The sequence below is a fragment of the Idiotropiscis lumnitzeri genome, chromosome 9 (assembly GCF_059441095.1).
Source record: "Idiotropiscis lumnitzeri isolate Australia: NSW breed Sydney's pygmy pipehorse chromosome 9, RoL_Ilum_1.0, whole genome shotgun sequence".
In the NCBI taxonomy this organism is placed as follows: Eukaryota; Metazoa; Chordata; class Actinopteri; order Syngnathiformes; family Syngnathidae; genus Idiotropiscis; species Idiotropiscis lumnitzeri.
In genome coordinates this window covers 11297836-11322754 of record NC_142399.1, presented here as the reverse complement: position 1 = coordinate 11322754, position 24919 = coordinate 11297836, and the positions used below count along the sequence as shown (strand labels likewise).

Here is a 24919-nt window from a genome sequence, read left to right as displayed (position 1 = left end):
TTAAGACGTGTTGAACAGTTTCTGTTTTTATGGAAATGAAGGATTTCTTGATGAGAACCGATCAGCGCTATGATCACATTGCTCTATGTTGATCATTATTTTAATGTCCACAGATAACGATTTATAACAAAGTTCATAATTCATTCTTTTTCAAGGTTTAGCTTTGTTATTTCTAATAGTAAAATAGAGATACCAATACAAATTCAGTTCCAGAGTTGATTAAACCAGACGCAGAAGGCACAGTACACTCAAAAAACGGACTCAAGCCCCTCTTTGATATGACACATTAATTACTATTTGATTTGCCCCAAAAAACATTATTAATTACTAAACACATGAACATTTAATTACTGTAACGTAATATTTTCACATGTGCATTAATGAACTCAAAACCAAATATTTTACATCCACATCAACTCAAAACAAATGTTTTATTTGATCTGGGAATGCGCATGTGTGAAATACAGCGCACTCAAATTAGTGACAATTTCGAACATCCGGGCATTTCCGTACCCATGATTCAATGTATCTTAGTCAGTGAAAACAATGCACTGTATTGTATTGCCTTTGCCTGTGACTAGCATATGAAGCTCAAAGAAAATCATGTCCAGTTGTGCGGTTGGATATTCCAACCATAACCTGATGGAAACTAAATTATCATCTCATGTCACTGTGTGGACCTAGAACGTCAGAGAAATTGGGTAATTGGAGTGAAGAGAGTGGAACTGGACAGTTCGGAATGGAAGCTAATCTTTAAATGCTGTCTTTAATGTTTTCCAATTCAATTTCCAGTTACATCCTTGAAATTACAAAGAAGGCCACATGAACCAGCCACAGTGACTATCTGTTTCATGTTTTTAAGACCGCAGTGCTTTGTAGTGAGCACTTCTTAAAGGAGGACAAGATCCAAGATGGCCCATTTTTCACTAACAAGCTCAGTTTATATATATATATTTTTAATAATTTTTCTTATCCATTTTTGAGATTTAAAGAAATAAGTGACCACTTGAAAAACTTGCTCTTCCCATGTTCCAGCAAGAGTCACTGAAGGGGCCGATTACAAACTCTCTATTGGAAATCATTGTACTTTCATTGCTTATAACGTCCAAGAATGGTGATCAATTGGCACCAAGATTCGTGTGGACATCCCTACCTATAACCACTTCAACATATCAAAAGGATTAACATCTCCTTGGCTGATTTGTTTGAGAAAAATGAAATGTGGAACTGAGACGATTGTTATTTTTTTTTTTTTTCTTCCTTTCCTCATCTTTGTTGTTCAACTATGCAGCTTTTTGTATTCAATATGTACCTTAATTGTTTGTATATGGATATTTTGAAATTTATTTGAGAAAAAAAACTACCATAGCGCCATCTAACGATGAAGATGCAAATGCACAACTCAGAGTGGTGATGTTTGATTATTAAAATAAATAAATAAATAAAACAAACCACAAACAAACAAAAACGTTTATAGAAGTATGAAGAACTAAAGGGACAATATTGTTGAACCAAACAATAATATTTTAAAAAAACAGTTTTGAATTATTACTAAAACAACAAGAACTGCGTGTTAGAAAGCAGAAGACTCTTCTATCCACTGTCTGTTTGAGTCTTCCCGGACATCGTACTGTTGTAAAATGCGATTGGACAGTAAACAGCCTATCAGAATCAGCCCCAGTGTCCGACTCCTGATTGGTTAATAATTGTGGCACAGTTATCGCGGCTGCATCGTAAGCGCAAATCTGCGTTTTGCAATGTAGAGAGAGAGAACCCGTAAGCGTAAAATCTAGTTTGTGCGTACGCGTGGCGGGTCTTGTACACGCAAAAAAATTTTTGGTATGTACGCGGTATTTGACATTACGCTTACGTAATTGGGGCTTGTACGCGGTATTTTACATTACATACACGCGAAACTCATGTTTGTACGCGGTATTTCACATTACGCTTACGCCATAGGAGCTCCCCCTAGCGGCGCTCAGTGTACAGCCGTAGAGATGGGTGAGGGAGGGGAGGGGGTGGGGAGAATTGAGTGAAGGAGCGAAAAAAATGGGTGGACGGAAAGTCCCTGCGTGGAAATCCCCTTGACTTGGGCTTCCCCCCCTCTCTTTTTTTCCACGTGGTTTTAAACGCTCACGTCGGCGTCCACGCGCGCACTTTGTGAACGAGAAGGCTCGTCAAAGTGCGAGCCGTGCCCCTCACCGTCACCAACTCCCCCGCCCCCAACCCCCACAAAGAAAAAAAATCGCCGAGCCGACAGGAGAAGCTCGAATGGCGCCGAGCGAGAGGACGAGGCTGCCGAGCATCCGGCGGCCTTTGTTGTAGCACCAGGCCTCCGCGCACGTCGGACAGGTAAGCTCGGCTCGACGACGCGTCTCCTTTACTCGGTTCGGGCTTGTCAGGCGAGCCCGAGGAGGCGGTGGCAGCGTGGGGCCTCTTCGAATCGGCAGAGGGGAGCGAGCGGCTCACGACAGCCATTGTTTACAAAGACGTCATCCTCCTCCGACCAGCGGGCGGTCGCGGGGGCTGTTTAGCCAGGCTCCAGGCGCCAGGAGCGGACGCTTTTCGGGGGCCTCGTCGGCCTTTGTTGTTGTCGTTTGGGATTACGTCAGCACATGTACTAATTGTGTGTCGTATGGTTGACCCCCCCCCCCCCTATTTACTTGTGCACCTGCCGCTGTTGGAGACGCGAAACAAACGACAATGGCACAGGTGTCAATCACAAGGCGCGGGGGGCCAAATTTTAGCCCCTTCGAGCAGTCTTTTCCAATCGTTATTGAGTCAAGGCACCCATTTTACTTTGGAGAAATCAAAAACGGACCAAAAAGTGTTGGAAGTAATGATGGTCTTGTCATGACTGACTCACAAGTTGACTTAGTCACTGTGAAACGTGAGCTTGTTTAGCTGAACACAGGGCTGGTATTATTCTGTTTTATGTATGGCAGCAGTTGGCTACATGGGTTTATTTGACCTTACACCTTATAGGTATGTGACTACAAAATTCAAATCTTTTTTTTCCAGCACTGTCACGGGAAAGATCTGTAATAAAGGAACAAAATGGTGTTTCAATGTTGTCAATATTGGATGTTTGTTAAGAATTAAGGGCACTATAAAAATTTTATAGGCTTCAAAAAGCATGGAATAATATAATTTTGTAGGGCTGCTCGATTCTGAAAAAAAAAATGACTCGAGATTATTTTGGTAGTAATTGAAATCACTATGACTGAAAAGATCATTTATATTGTTACAGAACAAGAAAATGTTTAAACGTAAAAAAAAAAAACTCAGACACAATCTTATCGTCTCGTAGCTATTCAAAACAACATAATGGCCTGTGAGCAAGTGTCTGTGCGAAGCAGTGTGAAGCTGTGTTGGGACAAGTATGAGCAATGAGAAGCATTTTAAGTCAAGCTACGCATAGGGAACGACTATGTGTGGCATAAAAGCCATCTCTGTAGTGTGACCGCTGTCTGCCTGTTGTTTATTCGGGTACTGGAGATTTCCACTCCATCACTGGAAACGGACGTTCCTCCCAAAATTATTTGTGATAAGTTGATATAATTAAAATGCCAACTAACTTTCAACACTTTTTGGGCAGTCGACGATGAGTTATCACACTGTGGGGGCGATAAACATCAAAATACTGCCATGAAAATCAAGAAATTATATATTCAAGACAAAAAACAAAAAAAAAGACCTTTCGCATTTGCAGAATGCGAAAGACTGTTGAATAATCATGCTTAAAGGGCATTTTAACAAAGAGGAAAGTGTATTATTTGTATCAGTATATTTTCCTTAAAATATCGCATATTGGCCACCATGAGTCCAAATAATCGGTATCAGCCCTGGAAAAACTATTCATTTTCAAGAGTGGTGACATAAAATGACGAGACAAACTTTGTAATATTACAACAAAACAAGTTAAACTTTAAAGACTACATTACAATACGCTGTCCTTTAGTATTTCTTAAACTTTATAACAGAGAGAAAAATGAACAGTAATAGGCTAATTTATTTTGGCAGGTAATGTTTGAATGTCTTTGTTGGTTGTAATGGGTAAAAATCAACCAATTTTAAATAATAAATACAATTAAAAAACAATAATAAATAAATGAATTATAATGCTGATGATTCTCTCTGTTGTAAAGATTAACACATAGTATAAAACAAAGTATTTTGAAAGTGCTCATATCAGCCAATTAAATTGGCCAGTTGATTAATTGGTTGTGTTTTCTCATTTTTATATCGTGAAGAAACAAATAATGTAAAATGACTAGCAATGAGAATTATGCTGAACTCGTGAAAAATATGTTGAAATAAGTGACAAAGTTGCATTCTTAGTAACGAGAAAAGTGTTTACCTAAAAAATGAAGAGTATTTTGTTGAGCAAAATAATTTTAGTATCATGCATGAATAAAAAGTTGTAATATTCTCAGAAGAAATGCGTTATCTTAAAAAAAGGATATCATTTACAAATGGAGTATATTTTTATGGAATAATTTACTGTAAATAGATCGAAGAATGAAATGAGAAGCAAAACTGTAGTCAATTTCTGAGAATAAAAAAAAAGTTACAGGGAGGAAAAGCATGGCTTTTCTATGCAGTGTGAAAATGTCTAACGTTACATAAGAATGTATTTTCCCCTCAGCACAATGCACAAAGAGCGCGCGGGAACTTGGAGATGACGAGTCAGACAAGCAAAGTCTGGCAGACTTTCTGACTTCTCAGCAGCAGGTTTTTGTTTGCTGTCCCATCAGCAAATTTGCATCTGAAGGGACGCCTGACTTGTCACCTGACTCGTCACCTGACTTGTCACCTCCAACTTCCTGTGCTTTTTTTTTTTTTTACGCTGTGTTGACCGCTCATTTGAGTGAAATGGACCTTTAAATGACCATAAGTTTCAATGACTTGCGTTCTCTTAATTGTCTTGTCCGAGTTTGCGTGTGGATGTTTTCTCTCCGAGCTACAAGCTTTGCAGTCATTAAATACCACTTTATTTACGTAATTTTTAATATTCATTTTAATATTATTTTTAATATTTCAAGAGCCCCACACATCTTTTGTCTTTCTCGGTATTCCTCACTTCCCGCCATTACACAATGTCCCATAAACTGAGTGGAGCTGGACATTGTTGCAGATGCAAATATGCTTTTATTTTCATTATTTATAGTTTTGAGGCAGAATATTTTTTTGGTGTCAACAATTTTTTGTAGTCAGAAAGGAAAATAAAATAATTTGCAATAACTGAAAGAAAAAGTTGCTATTTTACATGAAAAGTTTTTTTAACAAAAATATTTTGGCCCGACCAATTTTTTTTTTCGGTCGTGGCAATGTATTGGGGGGGGCATTTCTTTGAATTGTATTCTTTGTGTTATGATGTAACGCGTTAATGTGTGTGGGAATAAGTAAAGTAAAAATTAGACTGATTTTTGACCACTTTTAAAGTGTTTGTTGTCCAATTAAATTAGCTTGCCGATTAATCGCAGGGGTCATAATATGCTTGAAAGCAATGAATTATAAAAACATTTAAAAATGTAAATATGAGAAAAAAAACTTTGGGAAAAAAAAAAATCATCAATCAATCGGGTTTGTGGCGCATAAAATGGCATTTACAATGTTTTGACCCAATCCCAAAGTTCCAAATCCCCCACAGGCTGACAAATACACTGTAAAAAAACAGCAGCTAATTGTAGGATTGAAACACCGCCCCATATGAATTAACAATCCAATTAAAATTAAATAAAAGATGAGACATAGTTTCCTGGCAGAACTGACTCCACCATCTCCCTCTGTTGCAGTTTCCACCTTCTACCGCCGCCCTCTGCTGGTTCCCATTCCTTGCCGCCATGTCGCAAGGCCAGAACTTCCTCCCCAAATTCCTGTTTGTGTCCAACCTGCTGAAGGCGGTGAAGATCCGCCAGCGGGTGCCCAATGATGTGCTGAAGCCGGCGGCCAGCGGCGGTCTCATGCACCACCTGCGCGGCATGCACCGCTACACGCTCGAGATGATCGCCATGAACCACTTCCCGCAGGCCTTCCGCGAGGTGGTGCAGGCCGCCATCTTGGACCGGGCCATGCAGGCCTCGCTGGAGCAGGAGAAGAAGCTCAACTGGTGCCGGGAGGTGAAGAAGATGGTTCCCCTGCGCACGAATGGTAAGAAATGACTCCGTCGTGCTTGCTAGGATTCTGTCTTTTCCCGAAATATTTTTTTTTCTTTCTTAGTGGGAGACGCACATTTAAATCCCCTTGTCCTGAATTCAATGGTATTATTATTGTGTTTTTTTGTGGGAAGTATTGATTGGTGAGAAGTAGAGGTTGTAGCCCCACCGGTGGCTTTGTTTAAAGTGGAATGTCCACTGTCTTTCCTCCCATCGGAGTTGTGTTCTGCGATCTATTGTCTTTTTTTTTTTTCAAAGTTCAGGGATTTTATTACCGTAAAACTGTTGGTATTGGCCCGTTTTCGGAAATGTAATTGGATAAAAAATGGTTAGGTGAGCTAGAGCGACGAGTGCTTTGTGACTTGCACCGTTAAAATAGTTTAGGATATATATATATATATATATATATATATATATACACATACATATATATATATATACACATACATATACTTTTTAATTATAGTAAGTTTTTATTTGGTTTAGACTTTTGTGTTTTAATTATTTTTTTAGAAACGTTTATTTGTTTATTTTTTTTCAGAAATGGTTTGATTTAGATTAGATTTGATTGCTTTTTGTATTATTTGTATTTGTTTAATATCTGGAGTATTTGTCGGGTCTAAGAATTTTTTTTTCGTAAAATGTAGTGTCATCAAGTAAATTATCATTCTCAAATGACTGCTTGCCAATTTCCTTCTTAATTCTTCCTAATATACACAGACGAAAATGAAAGACATTTTCACTCTGCTTATAGTTTTATAAATTCAATATTTTGATTCAGTTACTTTATATGTATTTTTCTTTTGTTTTACTTCTTTAACAAAATTATATTTTTCATTTTTGAGTTATTTTGGTAGTCCAAGTTAAGTAGAATAACTTTGTTTGCTTGTACTTTCATTTTATCTGTGTTGCTATTCGGTCTTTTTCCGAACTGAACATGTCGTCTGTTGCAATTTATCTAAGTTTGCGGTTTGTTGTTTGTCTGCACAAACAATACGATCCCCTTTCCCAATTTCTTTGGTATTGTTTTCTAGTTTGTATACCGTTTCTTGATCTCCAAGCATGACGTTCGGTGTCTTTCCATCCGTATGAATCCCCTTGTCCTTAAGACGTGCCTTTTCCCATAATGACTCCTGTCTTGCCTCAGATCCGCTACAAATCGGCTAATTAGCCACATTGACAAGCTAAGTTGCAAATTTAAACTTCTAACATTTGTGTGATACAGGAGCTGAAAAAGAACGTCGGTGAGTCAGCTTTATTTCACGTTTGCTTGCGCAGTTACTGTAAATGAGGACAGTGAGGGCTTCTTGGGTCCCACTTTAGTCTTTTAGTCTCCCCTGGTTGGTTTTTAATGTTACAAAGTCATGTTTTCGTAAAAGGCACAGAACATCCTAGCGCCCACGCACCCGTTTTGAAGCATGCTGGGGAAACTCTGTGGTTTCACGTCATTTTAGTTACAACTCCGGGGTCTGCCCCCTCTTTTTCGCTGTGTGTGCAGGAGGGCAGTAAATCTCGCAGGTTCTTAAATAGATTTACGTCGCCGGGTAGATTTACACCGTCCCTTGCGCCATCAGGTGTGTCACAGCCTGATCGGCCTCGTTAAATCAAACGTGACCACGCTCTTTTACCTACCTCGTAATAAACCAAGCGCAGCTGTCAAGCCGTGTACACAAGACTCCACATGGCTTACTGGTCACTTTGAGAGTGCCCTCATACTCCAACATCACCCATGTGCAGCTGTGTTCATTGTTGTGAAAAATAAATGTTTGGTAGAGGTCCCGCACGTGATTCCTCATTGGCTTAGTAGCACTCCATAGATTTTTTTTTTTTTATTTATTGTTTTTTTTTTTTTTTTTGGTGTGGGGGGGATTCACCCCTGGAAGCCAATGTCACTTGGCAACGTGAAATGTGGTGCGAATGTCTATTATGGCTATACTTGGCTAAATTTTCCAAAAAAGAGGTCAAACCTGAAATGACTGAGGAAGTCTGACATTTTTTATGTGACCATTTTAGGATAATTTCGTGTAACTCTTCCTTTAGATTTTGTTTGATTGCAGCTGATCGTAAACTGGCTTAATTTTGAAATGCATTTTTGTCCGTGTGTGATTTGTTTGTGGGGGTGCGGGGGAATCATGAATGTCTTGTAGATTTACATTCAGATGTATATTCATCCCCACAAGTCAGTTTTACTCGGCAAAATAAACACTAGTCTGTAGACCTCTGTAAAAACCCCCAAAAAGTCTCAAGAAGCTGGGCTTGAAAAGACACGGTGGATCTATCAATTTGTTTTGTAGCAGCCATTTTCGGGTATTTTCAAGGGTCCTTCAAAACCAACTTTGAGATGTTGTTAAATTGTTCCCAATTATGAAGCGTATATTAGATTGAGAAGCCATGCTAAAGCCTAACTTACTTGGATTAAGTTTTTGTCATTATGCGTGAGCATAGATGGCTGTGAAGTATGATTATGCAGAAAACACCAAACTCAAAGGTTAGCGTTTTATCAAACGGATACACAAATAAGTCTCGAGGACTGATGCCTGAAAATGAACAAAAAGCCATTTTGACCAATTCCAGGGCAGCGTTGTTTTTGGCGGGCATTTTAGATTTTGAGTAGTCTTAGTCTTTTGGATGAAAAGGTTTCTTAGTTTTCATCACATTTAGTCATTCCTATTCGTGCTAGTTCTAGTCTATTTTTAATCGACAAAAACTCAAAAAGATTTTAGCCTGTTTTGCTTAAAAATGGGCGTGCTAGGTTTCTGCTCTATAGCACAGGCTTTATAATCAACTACTAAGGATTATGCAATACAAACAGATAGTGGTAACAGTGGAATCAATGCTCCCCACGCTCGGACCACGCCCTAATAATTTCGTCCTGTCTCGTCTCATCACCGAAAATTCATGTGCATCATGTCATTTTTTTGTCATCAAAGAGCCATGTTTAGCTTGTCATCGTCACTGTTCCAGGGCTTGTACTTTGACAAAAACCTATTCAGGAATTTGCCCAAACGATCCCCAAACCGAACTGGCTTCCCTCTAGAAATGGCTGATGCTATACTGCAATTAATTGAGTATACGCAATGAAGAGGGGTTGCAAGGGCCTGTTTGCTGCTTGAAGCTGCTTCATGAATTGCGTTGTGGGCCGTTTTATGTGCCACCAAAGGGAAGCATCAGCCCAAACTGGTGAAGGAGGAAGCAGAAGTAATGTCACCTTTTATGCACGCGTTACCATGACAGCAAAGATGAGGAACTCGTCCTGTGTGTTGACTCAGAAGCTTCTACAACACTCGCTCACACAACCTCAGTTCCTCTTCAGAAAGCACCTTGAAGTTGACAAAGCGTCCCTGGCTGCCTGCTGCCGATGACACAACGTCCTGGCGTGCGGCGATGATCTCATCGAAGTGCGACACAGTCACATGCCAGAGCTAAACGCTTGTCTAAGAAGGACCCAGATGTGACATTCAACAGAGGAGACGCAAACACACACGCACACACGCGCACACTCATTGAATATCTGCTGCTGAGTCACTGGAGCTCTACGCGCGCACGCACAAGCACACACAGCAGAAGTCCGTCAATGAAGAGCCAGTTGGAAAAGGTCATATGGAGCACGGCTCTTTGCGTCGGCCATACTAATTTGCATTTCCCTGATAGCCCAAAAATAGCTGTTAGAATTAAAGCTGCAACCGACACATGGAACTTCAGCGGCATACTCCGTCAATGTTAGTGGTTTAAATGACACTTCTTCATGTTTGGCGGCCGCTACACGCTGCCTACAACACACTCAATGCTTTCGATCAAACATTTTATCGATGGCATTTTCTATTTAGAGAACGTTGGATGACATTTTTTTTGTACCCCTCATGTCACTTTAGGGGCTGTATAGATTTAAACTCCCCCCAACCCAATTTTGTTCTCCAGAGTGTATTTGCTTGCAAAATTGTGACGACTTTTCTGGCAAATTGAGTATCTCCAAAAATAATAATAATAATGACAATGATAATAATACGCATACACACGCCTTGGCCATACAGGCTTTTCCTGATAATGCAGCGTCCAGATTGTTTTCTCACGAAACACACCTTAATCGGCTGTTTGTTGGTTTGTTGGGTGCGGTTCTGACAGTATGAAATACCAAAGGGGTGGGCAGTTCATTTTAAAAAGGAGCCATGCGAGAAACTGCAATGGTTGTCAAGGGCCACGCCAACATGCTGATCATTATTGTGTTCCATATTGTTAATTTATGTCAAGTATCAAATGGTGATCTTTCAATAATCTGGTACTTGTGCTATTACGATGACATCACTTTTTAATCAACATTTATAAAACTATCTACTAGATAATATTTTTTTTTTTTTTAAATCTGCTCTTATTTGTTTCCCGGTCACCAGGCTGCTTTTAAAATCAATTATGTTGTGCTTTGAGGAAGTACGCTGAACTTGCCACCTAGGAAGTGTCTATAAAAGTTGAAATATCGTAAGCATGAAATATCGCAAGCATGTTAAGCGAATAAAGTCTAAATCTGGAAGTACCAAAAGTCAGAATATTTGATAACAATGCCAAATTACAAGATGGAAATAAAAATAGGACAATTCAAAGCCAAATTCCTAGTAGTATAAAGTTGCCCGTTAGATTAAATGCCTATTTAACGGAGATTAAAATACCACAACACATTCAATGAATTAAAATAAAAAAGCAGAAATATCACAAGAATAAAAGAGAGGAAGTGAAAATATGGCTATGAGAATCAAGTTGTGGCGTTGCATTGTTTAGTATGGACGAACATGCTCCCAAACGGACATAAATCTCCTCGATGCCCTCCAACAAGCCTTCTCACAAGAGCCGATGACGAGTTTTCTTCCATTTTACGTGGAATGTGTCATGTCCCGATACTTTTGCCTGCCCGACTGATCGCACTTTCATTCTGACTGCCCACATGGCGTGTTAAGCAGACGCACAGTCATTCATACTTGATGTGAGTGACGATAGCAGTAGCGCTTGCTGTTACAAGATAACGCGCCAGCATTCCGCCCCCCCCCCCCCACCCCTCCTCTCCCTCCACGGAAAGTCCGGCTAAGTGCTGTGTTTGACGAGCCAGGATGAAGATGAAAAGCATAAGCTGGGAAATTCCTGTCCTCAAGTGTGGCAACAACAGGGCTCTGCACAATCTTTCATGACGCCAGAAAGACTCAAGGAGACTTTTAAGTCAGCACAATGCTGTAGTTTGATTGCACCTGCAAAAAGTACCAAGGCCTTGAAAAAAAAACCAAAAACAAACGAAACAATTACAAATCAGGCGCTGCTATGGGGTAATAAGCTAACAGGTCAGTTAGTGTAGTCCTGCTTTCTGTCTCTGATTGGTTGTTATACTGGACACAGATTGCAAAGTATGCGCTGCGGGTGATCATTCTTTTATCGACATTGAAATGCATTTATTGACAGTTTTACACAAAAATCGGCCAATCGATCAAGTTTTAGTGTATATCATGCACAACTAAGTCCTGTTTTAACATCTATGACGAAAGGTGATATCTCTTTGAAAATGTGCTAATTTCCTTCAAAAATAAATCAAAGTCTGCTAGCGTACTGAATTTTGGTATGGTGACATCACTAGTTGGGAGATGTTGTTTATTTACGTTCACACTGCTTCTCATGGCTGACCTCTAAAGGAGAAGCTCTGATTTGTTTGTTCTTTCAGACATGTGAGCATCATTTAATTGCACAATCAAGCCCACAGTGCGGAAAATCCCCACACCGATCCTTCCGCGCGCGCACGCGTGTGTGTTTATGTGTACACACAATGTACTGCAATTATCCGTGCACTTTAGTTCTTATTGCTCACATTGCCGTGGTTAAATTGTCTTTGAATGCTGTTGTTTGGTCCATTTGTTGTAAACTTGGTTTAAAGTGAGAAGTCAAAACTGCATGTGGGTAAAGTCACATTTTAGCAAGAAAATGAATCCTTTTAGGGTGAAAAATTCAAAGTATTACTACAAAGTAGAATAAAGTCAAAATAAAGAAAGTACAAATTTAATTAAACACGAGGGAAATCTTTTAAATTGTGGGGTCATTCAGTATGTCTCCTACAAGGCCCAATTATGCTCTTTTAGATTTGCATTTGACTACACACAGAGCACACATTATACAATTTGAACACCTTTGTGTTTTTTCTTTTTAGCAACTGCACATACACGTTCTGATTTCACGAGTGTGGATAGTGAGTCATTCAATCAGGATTATTCGTGACATTAATGAACTAAGTTGATGTTTAATTAAGGTTTTATGTAACACTAAATGCAGCTCAAAGTTTTCTCACAAACTTATCTATAACTGTATTCTCCGCCCGCTTCTCCCTGCTCTTCAGCCAGTGCGAGCCACCCTGCCACGGAGCCCACTGCAAAAAAAACAAAAATCCTCCTCTCACTCTGTATGGAAATACTTATCTTACATGTTCCCATACCGTTTTTATACTTTTTTATTAGGTTTAGCGTATATGGAACAAAATGGTAACTGATAGTTTTGCTAGTTAGCGTCTTTGTATGTGCATGCGCAGTGAGCCATGCAACAGGTTTGTATGCCAATGCGATCGACCGACAGCCCGCCTGCAAGCTCCTGGTCGATCACAATCGACGCTTTGGGCACCCTTGCGTTAAAGTAAAACAGCACAATTTACGGAAAATAAAAGTTGCATATGTTGGGCCGGGCAATGAACCCTGCAACCCCGAAACTCAGTAGATGGTTCTCTGAGGACAGTACAGCAAATAAAGTGGGAAGTAATATATCAATTAAGTCAACTAAAATAAAAATAGTACAATAATTAAGATGTGACATAATCACATCTTAATTCTTGTAGGGGGGAAAAGATAAAATATGAAATGAAGTTAAGATTTGGTGAGAAACGAGTCAACTGATTCCATGATTGTTGTAATTTAACGAAAAAATATTTGTGAACAATATTGCATGTAAAAAAAAAAAGTCTATTCAGAGAACTAAAATAGACTTTAAAAAAGCAAAAGTGAACATTGTGCAAGGATAAAGCCACAATTTCACAAGAAAGACAACCCTTCTTAAGAATAGCCACAAAAAATGAGAATAAATATGATACAATAAAGTTGGTACAAAAAGTTAAATTGAAACATAAATGACGTGAAATTCCCCCAATGTTTTTTTTTTTTTCAGGATAAAGTCACAACTTCTTTTATTATATCTCCATATTCTTGCAACTTAAAATTAATTTACTCTACTTTCCCTGTTGCTATTTTTTTCTTTCCAGTCAAGTCATTTGTATTGTATGCAGTTATATCTGGCTAAAGTACAGAATGATATGAAGTATTTATTTATTTTGTGTGTATATGTGTGTCTGTGTGTGAAGGCGACGGCAACTGTTTGCTGCACGCTGCCTCCCAGTACATGCTGGGTGTCCAAGACACAGACCTGGTCCTTCGGAAAGCCCTCCACGGAGTTTTAAAAGAGACGGACACCGGCGTCTTTCGGGCACGCTTCCAGGCTGAGCTTCTGCACTCCCAGGAGTTCACCCAGACGGGCCTCCGATACACCACGACGGTAACAAGACGTACCTCCATTATTAAAATGTGTACCATTCATTTATTTTGTTCAATAAATTAACAAATGTCTTGCACGGTTTCCAGAACTGGGAGGACGAGTGGGACAAGATCGTAACGATGGCGTCTCCGGTCTCCACCAGCAACGGCCTCCAGTTTGACTCGCTGGAGGACATTCACATCTTTGTCTTGTCCAACATCCTCCGCAGACCCATCATTGTCATCGCAGGTACACACGGCAAATTCAACAAGCAAGAAAGAAAGAATTATTTGGAGAATAAAGTCTCAAACTACAAGAAAACATGTTTTTAATTCAAAACAGATTGAATAAGACTTTACTTTAATTATTTTGCCTGTAAAAAATATTGTCAGACTAATTGCAAGTAACAAGTTTTTTTTTTTTTTTTTTTGGTGGGTGGTCTGGGGGTGGATAACATGGATCGGACAGCTCACGTTAGTAGGTTTTGAAGTTGGAACAGGGCTGTTATTCCTACCCTGGAAAACTGGAAAGTGATTTTCTTCAACAGACCAGGTGCTGAGGAGTATGAAATCGGGTTCATCCATCTCCCCCCTCAACGTGGGCGGGATTTATCTCCCGCTGCACTGGCCGCCAGCCGAGTGCTACAAGTACCCCATCGTGCTGGGCTACGATTCGCAGCATTTTGCGCCCCTCATCACCATCAAAGACAGCGGCCCTGGTAAGCACACAGTGTCCATTGAGTTGAATACAGTATTGCTCTTCCCCTTGTACCCAATATAAGGAATTAGCAAAAATGCACACGATCCCATCTGCCCCACCCCCTCTATCCCAAGAATATCAACCAATTGCATTAAAAAGCTGGTTGCAGGTTGCTGTAAACAGATGTTTGCTCAAATATATTACCCCCAACTCTATGTTGCCCATGAGGAGCTAAGCTTAAATTTTTTTTTTTAAACTAAATTTTCCCGTTGTTTTCCCCCTTAAGAAATTCGAGCCGTGCCGCTGATCAATCCCGGACGAGGAGGCTTTGAGGAGCTGAAAGTGCACTTCCTGATGGAGATGGAGCAGCAGCTGAAGGAGAGGCTCCTCAAAGACTACCTGCTGCTCATCGAGATCCCGGTCATCGGATTGGGATACGACACCACGCGCATCATCAACGCCGCACGGTACATGCATTCAGGAAATCTATAAAGAAAAACAAAAAAACACCATATCACATGGCTGAGCAACATTATTACCTCGTGGACAGCAAGAATGTAAACCAGGGCATATCTTAATGCACGTATATGACGATGAAGAAAGGAGTAGAATAGAGTGCAAATATTAAAATAATTAAGTTGCTGTTCCTGTGAAGAGCCTTAATTTTGTGAGTTTAAAGTGACAAAGAAAACATTTTTGAAATATTGTTGGAAATACTATACTATACTATACTACACGCTAACCAGTGCCTTAGTCATTTAAAACATAACTCGCCCGTAGTCTGGAAGGTCATTTATTTCGCCGCTGCTTGAATGCGAGGCACCAAGCTATCGTGTGCCTATATGAACATTGAACATGAAAACATTTTGGGGTTTAAAAAAAAAACTATTTTCCAATTACACATAAATCCAGAATTATACTTGACAAAGTAGTTTTTAAAAACTTGAAAAAGAACTGCCACCCCCCCCACACACAAAACCTCTTTAGTGTCCTTGCATTGTTGCAGTAAAAGCTATTATTATTTTTACTGCTATAATGACATTTTCCGTCACGTTTCTAAATGTCAATGTACACTGTGAAGAACGTTATACGCAATATCTGTCGGAAAAATCGCAGTACAATTTTTTTCTGAAAATAAACATCCTAAACACCCATACAACACAAGACAAAGATAATGACAAATGATGATGACCCCCCCTTTTTTTTATCCCAAAAAGGTTTTGCTGATTTTCTGTCTGTTGTAAAACTAAATACTGAAAAACAAACAGTCAAATGTTAAGCATGTAATTCCTGTCTTTTATAAGCTTTAAAGGATCCAGAAAGTGTTGTTATTCAATATATATTTTTGAAAATGATCGGTTGTTTACTAAAATTTTACCTTGCCAAATATCGGAATCGGCATCGTCCTCAAAAAATCCCTATCAGTCAGGCCCAAGTAAGAACCCATTAAAAAAAAAATTTAAACTGCCATTTTGCGGGGACACGAACAGTGAATTGTATAGAAACGCTATTGAAATTGTGTAGCGCATCATAAAACACACACACGCACACAAACACAAATAGAAATCAGTTAGAAGGTCAGCATTGTGATGCCTGTGGTCCAAAAGGTTGGATGAGGGCAACCTGCCGGAGGACATGAACTTGATGGAGGATTACCTGCAGCTGGTCAACCACGAGTACCAGCGCTGGCAGGAGGACAAGGAGCAGGCGTGGGCGGCCCAGCCCCAGCGCCCACCACCCTTTGCCGTCTCGCAGCTCTCCCTCATCGAAATCCGCTGCGCCACGCCACGCTGCACCTTCTACGTGTCGGTGGACACGCAGCCGCACTGCCACGAGTGTTTCGAGAAACGCCAGGCCACCACCACCGCTACCACCAGAATAGAAGGCCTGGTGCACACCAAGGGCAGCGGCGGCTCGGACAGCAGCGAGGGAAGCTCCAGAGGGGGCCGGAGCAGCAGCCCGTCATCATCCTCGTCCAGCCGGGTGGTTGTGCTGTCCAGCCCTCGCTCGGCCCCGCCGCCCACCGCGCCAAGCCTCAGCTTGTACAGCGAAACTCATGCGATGAAGTGCAAAACCCCCGGCTGCCTCTTCACCCTGAGTGTGGAGCATGCCGGACTTTGCGAGCGCTGCTTCAACTCCAGGCAGAACCACGCGCCACCCGGTGCCGGAACGGGTCCGGACGCCGTAGCCCCTCACGCACTCGCGGCACAGAATCCTGGGTGGAACCAGTGGGGGCCCCGCGAGGTGGAGACGGAGCGTTGCAGCATGTGCAGGCAGGAAGCCTTTCGGATATTCAACGGGCTGTGTCCGCCTTGCATGCAGAGGCAGCAGACCCTGGAAGCGGGGGAGCCGCAGCCCGGCAAGCCAAGGACTGAGGCTTCGTCTTCGGCTTGGAGCCAGCCCAGGGACCCCGAACGGCCGTGCCTTACCCTGACCCCGGGCCACGGCTCCGCCTGGCAGGCCCCGCTCGCCCGGCCCTGCAAAAGATCCGGCTGCCAATTCTTTGGGACGCCGGAGAAGTTGGGGTTCTGCACTATTTGCTACGTAGACTATCAGACCAACCACCGTAAGTTATTTCAACATCACTCATTCATTCTTACCATTTTCAATTGGCAATCAAAAATCAAGAAATGAAAACGTGTCTGATTATTTTGTTACTTGTTAAAATATTTGGGTAAAAATAATGAGATCAAGATAAAAAAAAAAAAGCACAATTAACGTGGAAAAAAAATCTTACAATTTTGTCTCAAACTAAAAAAAAAAGACAACAAGTTGAATATTAAGACATTTTGAGGATAAAATCTTTAACTAATAGAAAGTTAATTTTAGGTCAGAATATGAGACCAAAGATGCAATTTGATATATTAAACAAAACAGAAATAATTTGTGTGAGTTACGTCAAACTAAAACAAGAATAAATTTGTGATTACAAAAAGTCCCAATTTGATGAGATTAAAGTCAATATTCGCAAGAAAAAAAACTTCACATTTAAAAAATGAACTCTTAATTTAAAAGAAAAAAAATCGAAATTTTTATGGAAAAAATCGACATTTTTATGGAAAAACAGCCCATCGGACTGAATTAGATTTTAATACTTAAAAGTATTTTTCTAATTGAGCCATTGCTTAGTCAATTTTAAAGCCAGTATACAATGACTGTTCGTCTGAAGTGGAAAAAGATGGTGCAGTTAAGGTATGGTAATGCCCTTGCAAGTGGGCAAGGAGAGCCGCAGATGCCAGTTCACTTTCAGAAATGTATAGAACAGATCAAAGTCACAAATACAAAATGAAAACACTCACAAAGAGCAATTCGGAGTCCCTCCCCTGATGCCAATCACAAGGCAACACACAAGTACCACAATATAACAGTTATGTTCCTTTATTAGTTCCTTTACTGCCTTTTGTTTTTATACAATGCAGTACTCTTTTCTTAGTAGAACAACATACCACTGTATTAATTTTGTTGGGTAAACTTGACGGCAAAAGTTTGAACATTAGTAACGATAACTCCTTTTTTTTTTTTAAATGATTATTGGCCAATTGAAATTGAAAAGAAGGAGCGATCCACGTACTATCTCCTTTTTACGAAATTTGCGCGTTCCCGTTGCAGACCTGACACCTCCTCCCCCGGCCCCGGCACAGGGCCGACATGGCGTGGAGTCTGGCTTCCAGAACACCACGCGATGTCGCGGGCCGGGCTGCGGCGCGCTAGGCAAGGCCATGCTGGAGGGCTACTGCGACAAATGCTACGTCAAAGAGCAAAGCGCGCGGCTCAACCAGGTGGCCCATCGCACGCCACACTCTCCTCCGCCTGTCGTGGTAGGTGCCACTTCCTCTCATTTAAATCATGTCAATGTTCTCTCAGTTAAGGGGGAAAAAAACATTGAAATACATTTTTATTTTAGGCAATTTCATCCAGCCTCTAATTTTTGATAAAAAAACATGTATATATTTGGGGGAATATGTCTTTATTTGTATATGTATATTGCAGGGCACACTCGGTGGGCTTGAGAAATTTAAAGTTTTATGGCTACAATAATTTTTTTATCTTGATTTGTTTGGCCTTGAGTACTTGCGGGATAGGATACAAAATATTTATACTGTCTCCCATTGCTTGTACTTTTTACCCACACCTGAGAATGAAAATGTATTAAAAAAAAAAACACTGATTAACCTCCAGTAGGTTTCCCATAAGAATGTATTTGCTCCCCCGTAAAAAACAAAACAAAAAACGAACAAAGCCCCCAAAAATTATATATATTTTTTAAATTCAGTGACAAAGTGCGTTTTAAATTCAGTGACTAAGTGCATCCGCGGGTGCTGAATTGTAACCCCCCCCCCCCTGCCCCAAAATTTTGGAGAGGAAAGTCAGTGTCAGTCAGCGTGACCATCACTGCTCTAGTATTTGTTGTATCTTATTTGCCGTATGAATAGGCAGTTCTAAATTTTCATGAGGTGTTTATTTTATGAGCTTACCTTCCACCTTTGTCGTGTTTGCCCAAACAGCGCGAGCGAGCCACCAAACCCCGATCCACGCAGCAGTCACAGACGCAAACGCAGACGCAAACGCAGACGCAGACGCAGACGCAGTGCCGGCGGAGCGGCTGTAGCAACGTGTCCCCGGGTTGCACGGACCTCTGCCCCGAGTGCCACACACGGGGTGGGCAGGGCCGGGATGCCGGCCGGCGGGCGCAGGCGCCCAAAGAGAAGTCCAAGCAGCGGTGCCGGACGCAGGGCTGCGACCACTACGCCAACCAGGAGAAACAGGGCTACTGCAACGAGTGCGACCACTTCAAACAGATCTACCGTGGATGAACCCCCGCCCTACTAACCAACTAACTCACTAGTGTCTAACTAGTAACCTTATGGCCTGAAAATCAACGCCCCATCTGTCCCCCACCCACTCACCTTTTTACGCCCTTTCCTCCCCCATGTAGAATGTGAAGAAAGAGTGTGTGTGTGCACATGGGGGGGGGATAAGCAACCGTGTGAGTGTGCGTTGCGTGCTTGCACGCATGCGTGTGTGCGAACATAGTAGACATGGCCTCCACAATACCTCTTTGTGCAATTATGACCATCCGATGAGATGCAGCCGCACATGTATTTAGAGGTACCTGCCCACTTGTGCCGGACGCAATGATTGTACGTCAACCGTAAGCATCCAATTATTTTTATTTATTTATTTTTTTGGGCTTGATCAGTGATTCCCAACCTTGAGTAAGCTGCGGCGCATATTTCAATTGGAAAGTCTTTCACCACACGACTACACTAAAATGTCACAAAAAATGGATTCCGCAAAGCCAGTAAGTAATTGACCCCCAAACCATATTTCAAAATCATAATACACTAACCTTAAAAATAAATAACATGATGATTGCTAACACGATTTGATTTTGACAAAAATAGAAATGTGTATTTGCATACACATGGCAAAGACCATTGACTACATGATTGGCCATGGATTTGGCACCATGGTTTAGCATCATAAGACGTTACAGAAAGATGGCTGCATAAAAATATTTGTCGGAAACAAAAACTTGTGGAATTGGATGAAACACTAATGGCCCCTGGTGGTGCAGTGGTTGGGAATTGCTGTTTTAGAACACAAGGAAGAATTTCAAGCCCTCATCTCTGGACGCATCCATGCCCGTCTGTCTGTCTGTCTTAGTGTTTGTTCTCCAATGAATGAGAGTTGCAACCAATCAAAATTGTCCCCAACCTTGCATTCAAATCCTTCAATGTTCTTGCCAAAAAAAAGAAAAACAAAAGGAAAAAAACAAGCTCTAACAATCAATACAGTGTGATTGCATCTTCCACAAGTCATTTGAGGGAATTCTGCCTTTGTATTTGTTACTTCCGCTCATGCTAAACAAATTCATGGGTGTCCAAACCTACATGGGAATTTTTTCTGACAAGTATATTTTCCAGCAATTGTGATCCCTGAAATGCACTTTTTTTAAATGTTAAAATGTAAAGTAAATGTTGACCAGGGTAGAGACTTGCCAAAAAGTGTCCGTCTCCTTTGCATGATGTCACATTTAAGGGACGAGCATATCACTCAATTTACTGTCAATTCATTGTTGAATTTCTGTTTGAATGTTTTCTTGTAGATCAATTTTTCACAGCTGACATCACGTTAATTTTGCTTATTGCTTCAAGATGCTCTTCAAACAAAGAAGTGTTATTTGTGATCTTTACCAAAAAAAAGAATAATAAATTCTGCGTAAATAGTTGTATTCTTATGAGAACAAATTTGCAGTAATAAAGTTGTAATCATCAGAGTGTAAAGTCATAATCTCAGGAAAATAGTTGTAATTTTACACAAATATAATAATACAAATAATACCTATATTACATACTTGTAATATAGTGACATACTACAAAATTAATACTTTTTATAAAATTAAGTTGGAATTTTGTGATTTTTTTTTTTTTTTTTGTCCAGGAAAAAAAAAAAATATATGTATATATATATATATGTATATATATATATATTTAATTGTAATCAAGCAAGAATAAACTTGGGAAGGAAACTTTCAACACTACATACATTTTTGATAGTTTCACAATAAAAAGTTTCAATTTTTTTTTCCCCCAAGATTCAAGTTATCTTTGTAATTTTACAAGAATACAGTAGCAATCATACATGAAAAAAAAATGGTAATCATGCTGGTGTAAAATTATAGTTTTAGGAGAGGAAAGTCCTAATCTTATGCGAATTAAGTTTTTTTTTTTTTTTTTTTTATGAAATAGTCGGAATTTTAAGAGATCTTTTAAGATCTTAAGCGACTTTCATAATTGTTTTGAATACAATTTCCCAATAATCCAAAAATTACATTATAGTCATCTTAAAAAAAAAATTTAAATGGATTTTATTTTAAGATTGCCATTTTGTTTACATATTTTTTTTCTCAGAAACAAAGACCGTTCTAATATGAATTACTTTAAATCAATCGCAAAAGTACAAATTTTGTTTTAAGATTACGGCTTTTTCCTCGCTCTCTTCCTTTCACAATTCTTAATGTTGCGCGACTCAATTACTTTGCCCGTCTCTCATCTCATCATCTCCTTTTTCAAACTGGATTCCATCTCCTTTCGTTTTGTGCCACGCCAGTATATCTTATCTGCTTTCCCACTAACCCAAATGCACTTAGCGTGGAGGGACACGGTGGAAAATATACTTTGTTTTGTGAAGTCCCCATGTGCGTGTGAACTGAAGTCTGTGTTGAATCTTGAAGAGGGCAAGACAGACAGGGCAGGCCCCTTCTGGTTGTGTTGCTACGTGCACACAGAGCTTCTCCATTGTAACCAGTGGAGATGCCTTGCAGCATTTACGTTCTACATTTTCAAGCCCCACTTACTACAGATCAGTTGCCTTGGGTGTTTTTTTTGCCTGTTTACGGACCACTTAAGCACCTATACGCACACACACACACACCCACTGGCCGACCGTTTGATTGCCTACTTGGTCCGGCACAATGTACCTGAATGTGTTTGTGCTGCTGCCCTAACAGCACAATAATGTATTGGGGCTGATCCTCCAGATGTTTTGCCTTTACGACGGACCAGAGGGGCCTGATCCCTGCATCAGCGCTCCCGATATTATTCTTATTATTATAGCAACCCTCCTGTTATGTCACGAGTCATATAAAACAAAAAGTTCATTATCATAATCATTTTGACATGCAAAAAAAGTAAATTCACCTCATTTGCCAGCGGTAAATCGCAAAAATAAAAATAATCAAATTAAATTAATGGAGTTTTGCGTAAGCAACTTTGCTGCCTCCCCCGAAAAAAAAGTTTGGTATGATGTTATAACGTAATGAATTTCACGCTATAGCGTGATTAATTTTACTTTATAACGCAATTTCGATTCATAACAAGTTCTGCATTAATACGTGATAAGTTTGACATTTGAATGTGATAAGTTTCATATTAACTGTGACAAATTATTGCGTTTGAACTTGTTTAAGTTTCACATTTGAATGTGATAATTTTGACTTCACCTATGAAGTTTAAATTTGAACTTTGTAATGTGATATGTAACTTATTTTTTTGTGGCATAGCAACAATACGCTTCCATGGTTGTGCGATATTAAAATGTTTCTTTTGCTCCACTAAAAAATGTCACCAAAGACGACAGGGGAAGTGTCGTGTGATGCATCAACGGCTTCTTTGCTTAAGTTTCTCTGATTATTACACAGGAATTGACCCTAGAAGAAACAAGCTTGCTTTTTCCCCCGAGCTTCGCACGTAACAGGAGGGTTGAAGTGCATTTGTGAATATGGATCTGGGTCTATGCTGTAGGACCTTCCGACCTGATGCCTCATCTTTAAAACACATCCACACAGTCAAAACACGAGTGCTAAAACTGACATTCCTCTTTTTTTTTTTTTTCAATTTAATTCAATTTCTTTTTTCAACCAGGGGATTTTTTTTCCTTTGGAAGGGGGTGGGGTGGGGGGTTATTTCCAGATGTATTTTAATACTAGCTTTGGTTTCCTTTTTTTGGTATCCTTTGCCAAAATAATGTACATGTGCCATCAAGCGCCAAACGGTTGTCGTTATACCTCCTTAAAAATGGCCGCCTCGGACTTGCTAGACGTGGCAACGCTCTTTGTTTGATACAGTGGAATTCCCCAATGTCAAACGCCCTCAAAGTCGACTAATTTTAATTTGTGATCAGCTTGCTATTTTTTTATTTATTTTTTTATTGGGAGAAGACTGTCTTTCCTTCTAGTAATGTGTTAAAAAGTCATTTTTACTTTGTTGAAAATTGTTAATACTTTTAAAAACAACATTGTCATGCCTTGAAAATGGTCAGAGGAGCTTTTGAGCAATCAGCGTGGCCTAAAATCTCTTGTATTTGTCTCCATTAATGAAATATGATTCTCAATTATAATTTTACCAAGCAGAAGCAAATGTAAAAATATAATGCCTTATGGTTGGGTCTAAATAAGCCTTCTGAAAACAGCCCTCTTTAATCGGATTAAGGTTTACCTGTCGGCTGAGCAATTTTGCTTTACTTCACTTCTAAATAACAACAGTGACCAATCACACGCTAATTGTTCACATAAAAATGACAAAAGTTGTCTTACTAACTGTAGCCATCTTCAAAGGCTTCCTCATTTTATTTTTGTTCTAAAAAAATTATATTTTCTTCGCAAAGATTTTGAAAGAATTATTTTTTTCCATTAAAAAACAAACAAACTTCATTTAAGTGTTCTCGATAGTCTTGAAATTGTTTTTATTTGTAACAGTCTAACATGAATCGCGTTGAAGAATACGGTTAGGATGAAAATGACGTTGGACGCTTGAAGAATTTGAAAGTTATGTCATTTGGCACATTTTCTTTATTTAAGAGCCTCAGAATTTGTACTCTGTTGCTTAATTATTGAAACATCACGAAATAATTTTACTGAGCGGAAGCTATTATAAACATCATAATGGCTAAAACCTTGGGACGGACGAAAGGTTGTTTCATTCTACATTAGCTTTTCCACTTTTCTGAAATGAAAATATTAAACGTAGTTATTTAAAACGTCTTCTAGGTTGTGTGACTCTAAAGGATTAATTGGCTTTACTTTATTTCATACGGAAGGAATACAATTTTTTGACTATGCGTTTGACTTTGGAGATTGCACTTTATCGGCCCCAAATAAGAGCCGAGCGTACAGTTGGTCCTTCCTTGTGCTGGCCAAGTCTGCCTTCACGTTCAAGTGTAGTGTGCGTACACTATAGAGCTCCGTGTGCTTTAATGGCCTCCAGACCCACCTTAATCCAACCAAGGCCAGTCAGTGTGAGGTGAAATAAAAAAAAGGACTTGCGCTTTGGGATGTGTAACAAATCATGCAAGTTTTTTTATGTGTGGGACCTTTTGACAATGGAGGATTGTATGGAGAGACGAAAAACAAACAAACAAAAGCCTGGTTTTATTTGTTAAGTATTTATTCATATCAAGATATCTGTAATGTGTGATTCAATAATTATTTATATGTTGTCCTGAAATGAATTATTTTTATGAAGAAATAAGAATTCTGTCTACTGTTTAATGTGTGGCCTCATTGTTGCACTCTTCTTGCATCAAGCGTTGAATAAATAGTAGTCATGCATAATTCACGACCAAAATGGGAGTAACTTAGCATACAATATTATTGTGGTTCTCAAACTTTTTAAACCCAGGACCGCCTCCAATAATTCTTATCTTTTAAAATACAGTGATAATGGGCAAAAGTGGCGTAGCAAGTCCAGTTGACCATCTAAAATGAGAAGAGAGTTATACAGTATTCATAAAAAAAAAAAAGTACATGTCATCTTGTTCATGATACACCACAGGTGTCAAACTCCGGTCCTGGAGGTCCACTTCAAGTGTGGTACATGACAATCACTGAATCAAACTTTCCATGTTATGTTATTTGGCTGAACTTTTTTTCTAGTGTAAAAGTAGATTTTCTATTCAGCCTTTTAGTGCTGGTTCATGACAATTAGATCAATTTTGATGTGACTTTTATGCACAATACATTT

General features: G+C 39.7%; 1 protein-coding gene across 2 annotated transcripts; it reads left to right on the top strand.

Moving 5' to 3' along the window:
- The first annotated feature begins 1793 nt into the window (after window positions 1-1793).
- Window positions 1794-20674, top strand: tnfaip3 (tumor necrosis factor, alpha-induced protein 3). 2 transcript variants are annotated; one of them, XM_088304857.1, is made up of 10 exons: window positions 1794-2352; window positions 5799-6153; window positions 13528-13718; window positions 13805-13946; window positions 14245-14415; window positions 14683-14863; window positions 16004-16640; window positions 16719-16962; window positions 18006-18214; window positions 18902-20674. In XM_088304857.1, exons 2-10 carry the CDS (start codon window positions 5847-5849, stop codon window positions 19208-19210), a joined length of 2391 nt encoding a protein of 796 aa, XP_088160983.1. In that variant the 5' UTR covers window positions 1794-2352; window positions 5799-5846; the 3' UTR covers window positions 19211-20674. The 2 variants fall into 2 exon arrangements, with proteins under 2 accessions (XP_088160983.1, XP_088160982.1); XM_088304856.1 differs by having other exon boundaries at window positions 1808-2352; window positions 16004-16962.
- Window positions 20675-24919: the final 4245 nt, after the last annotated feature.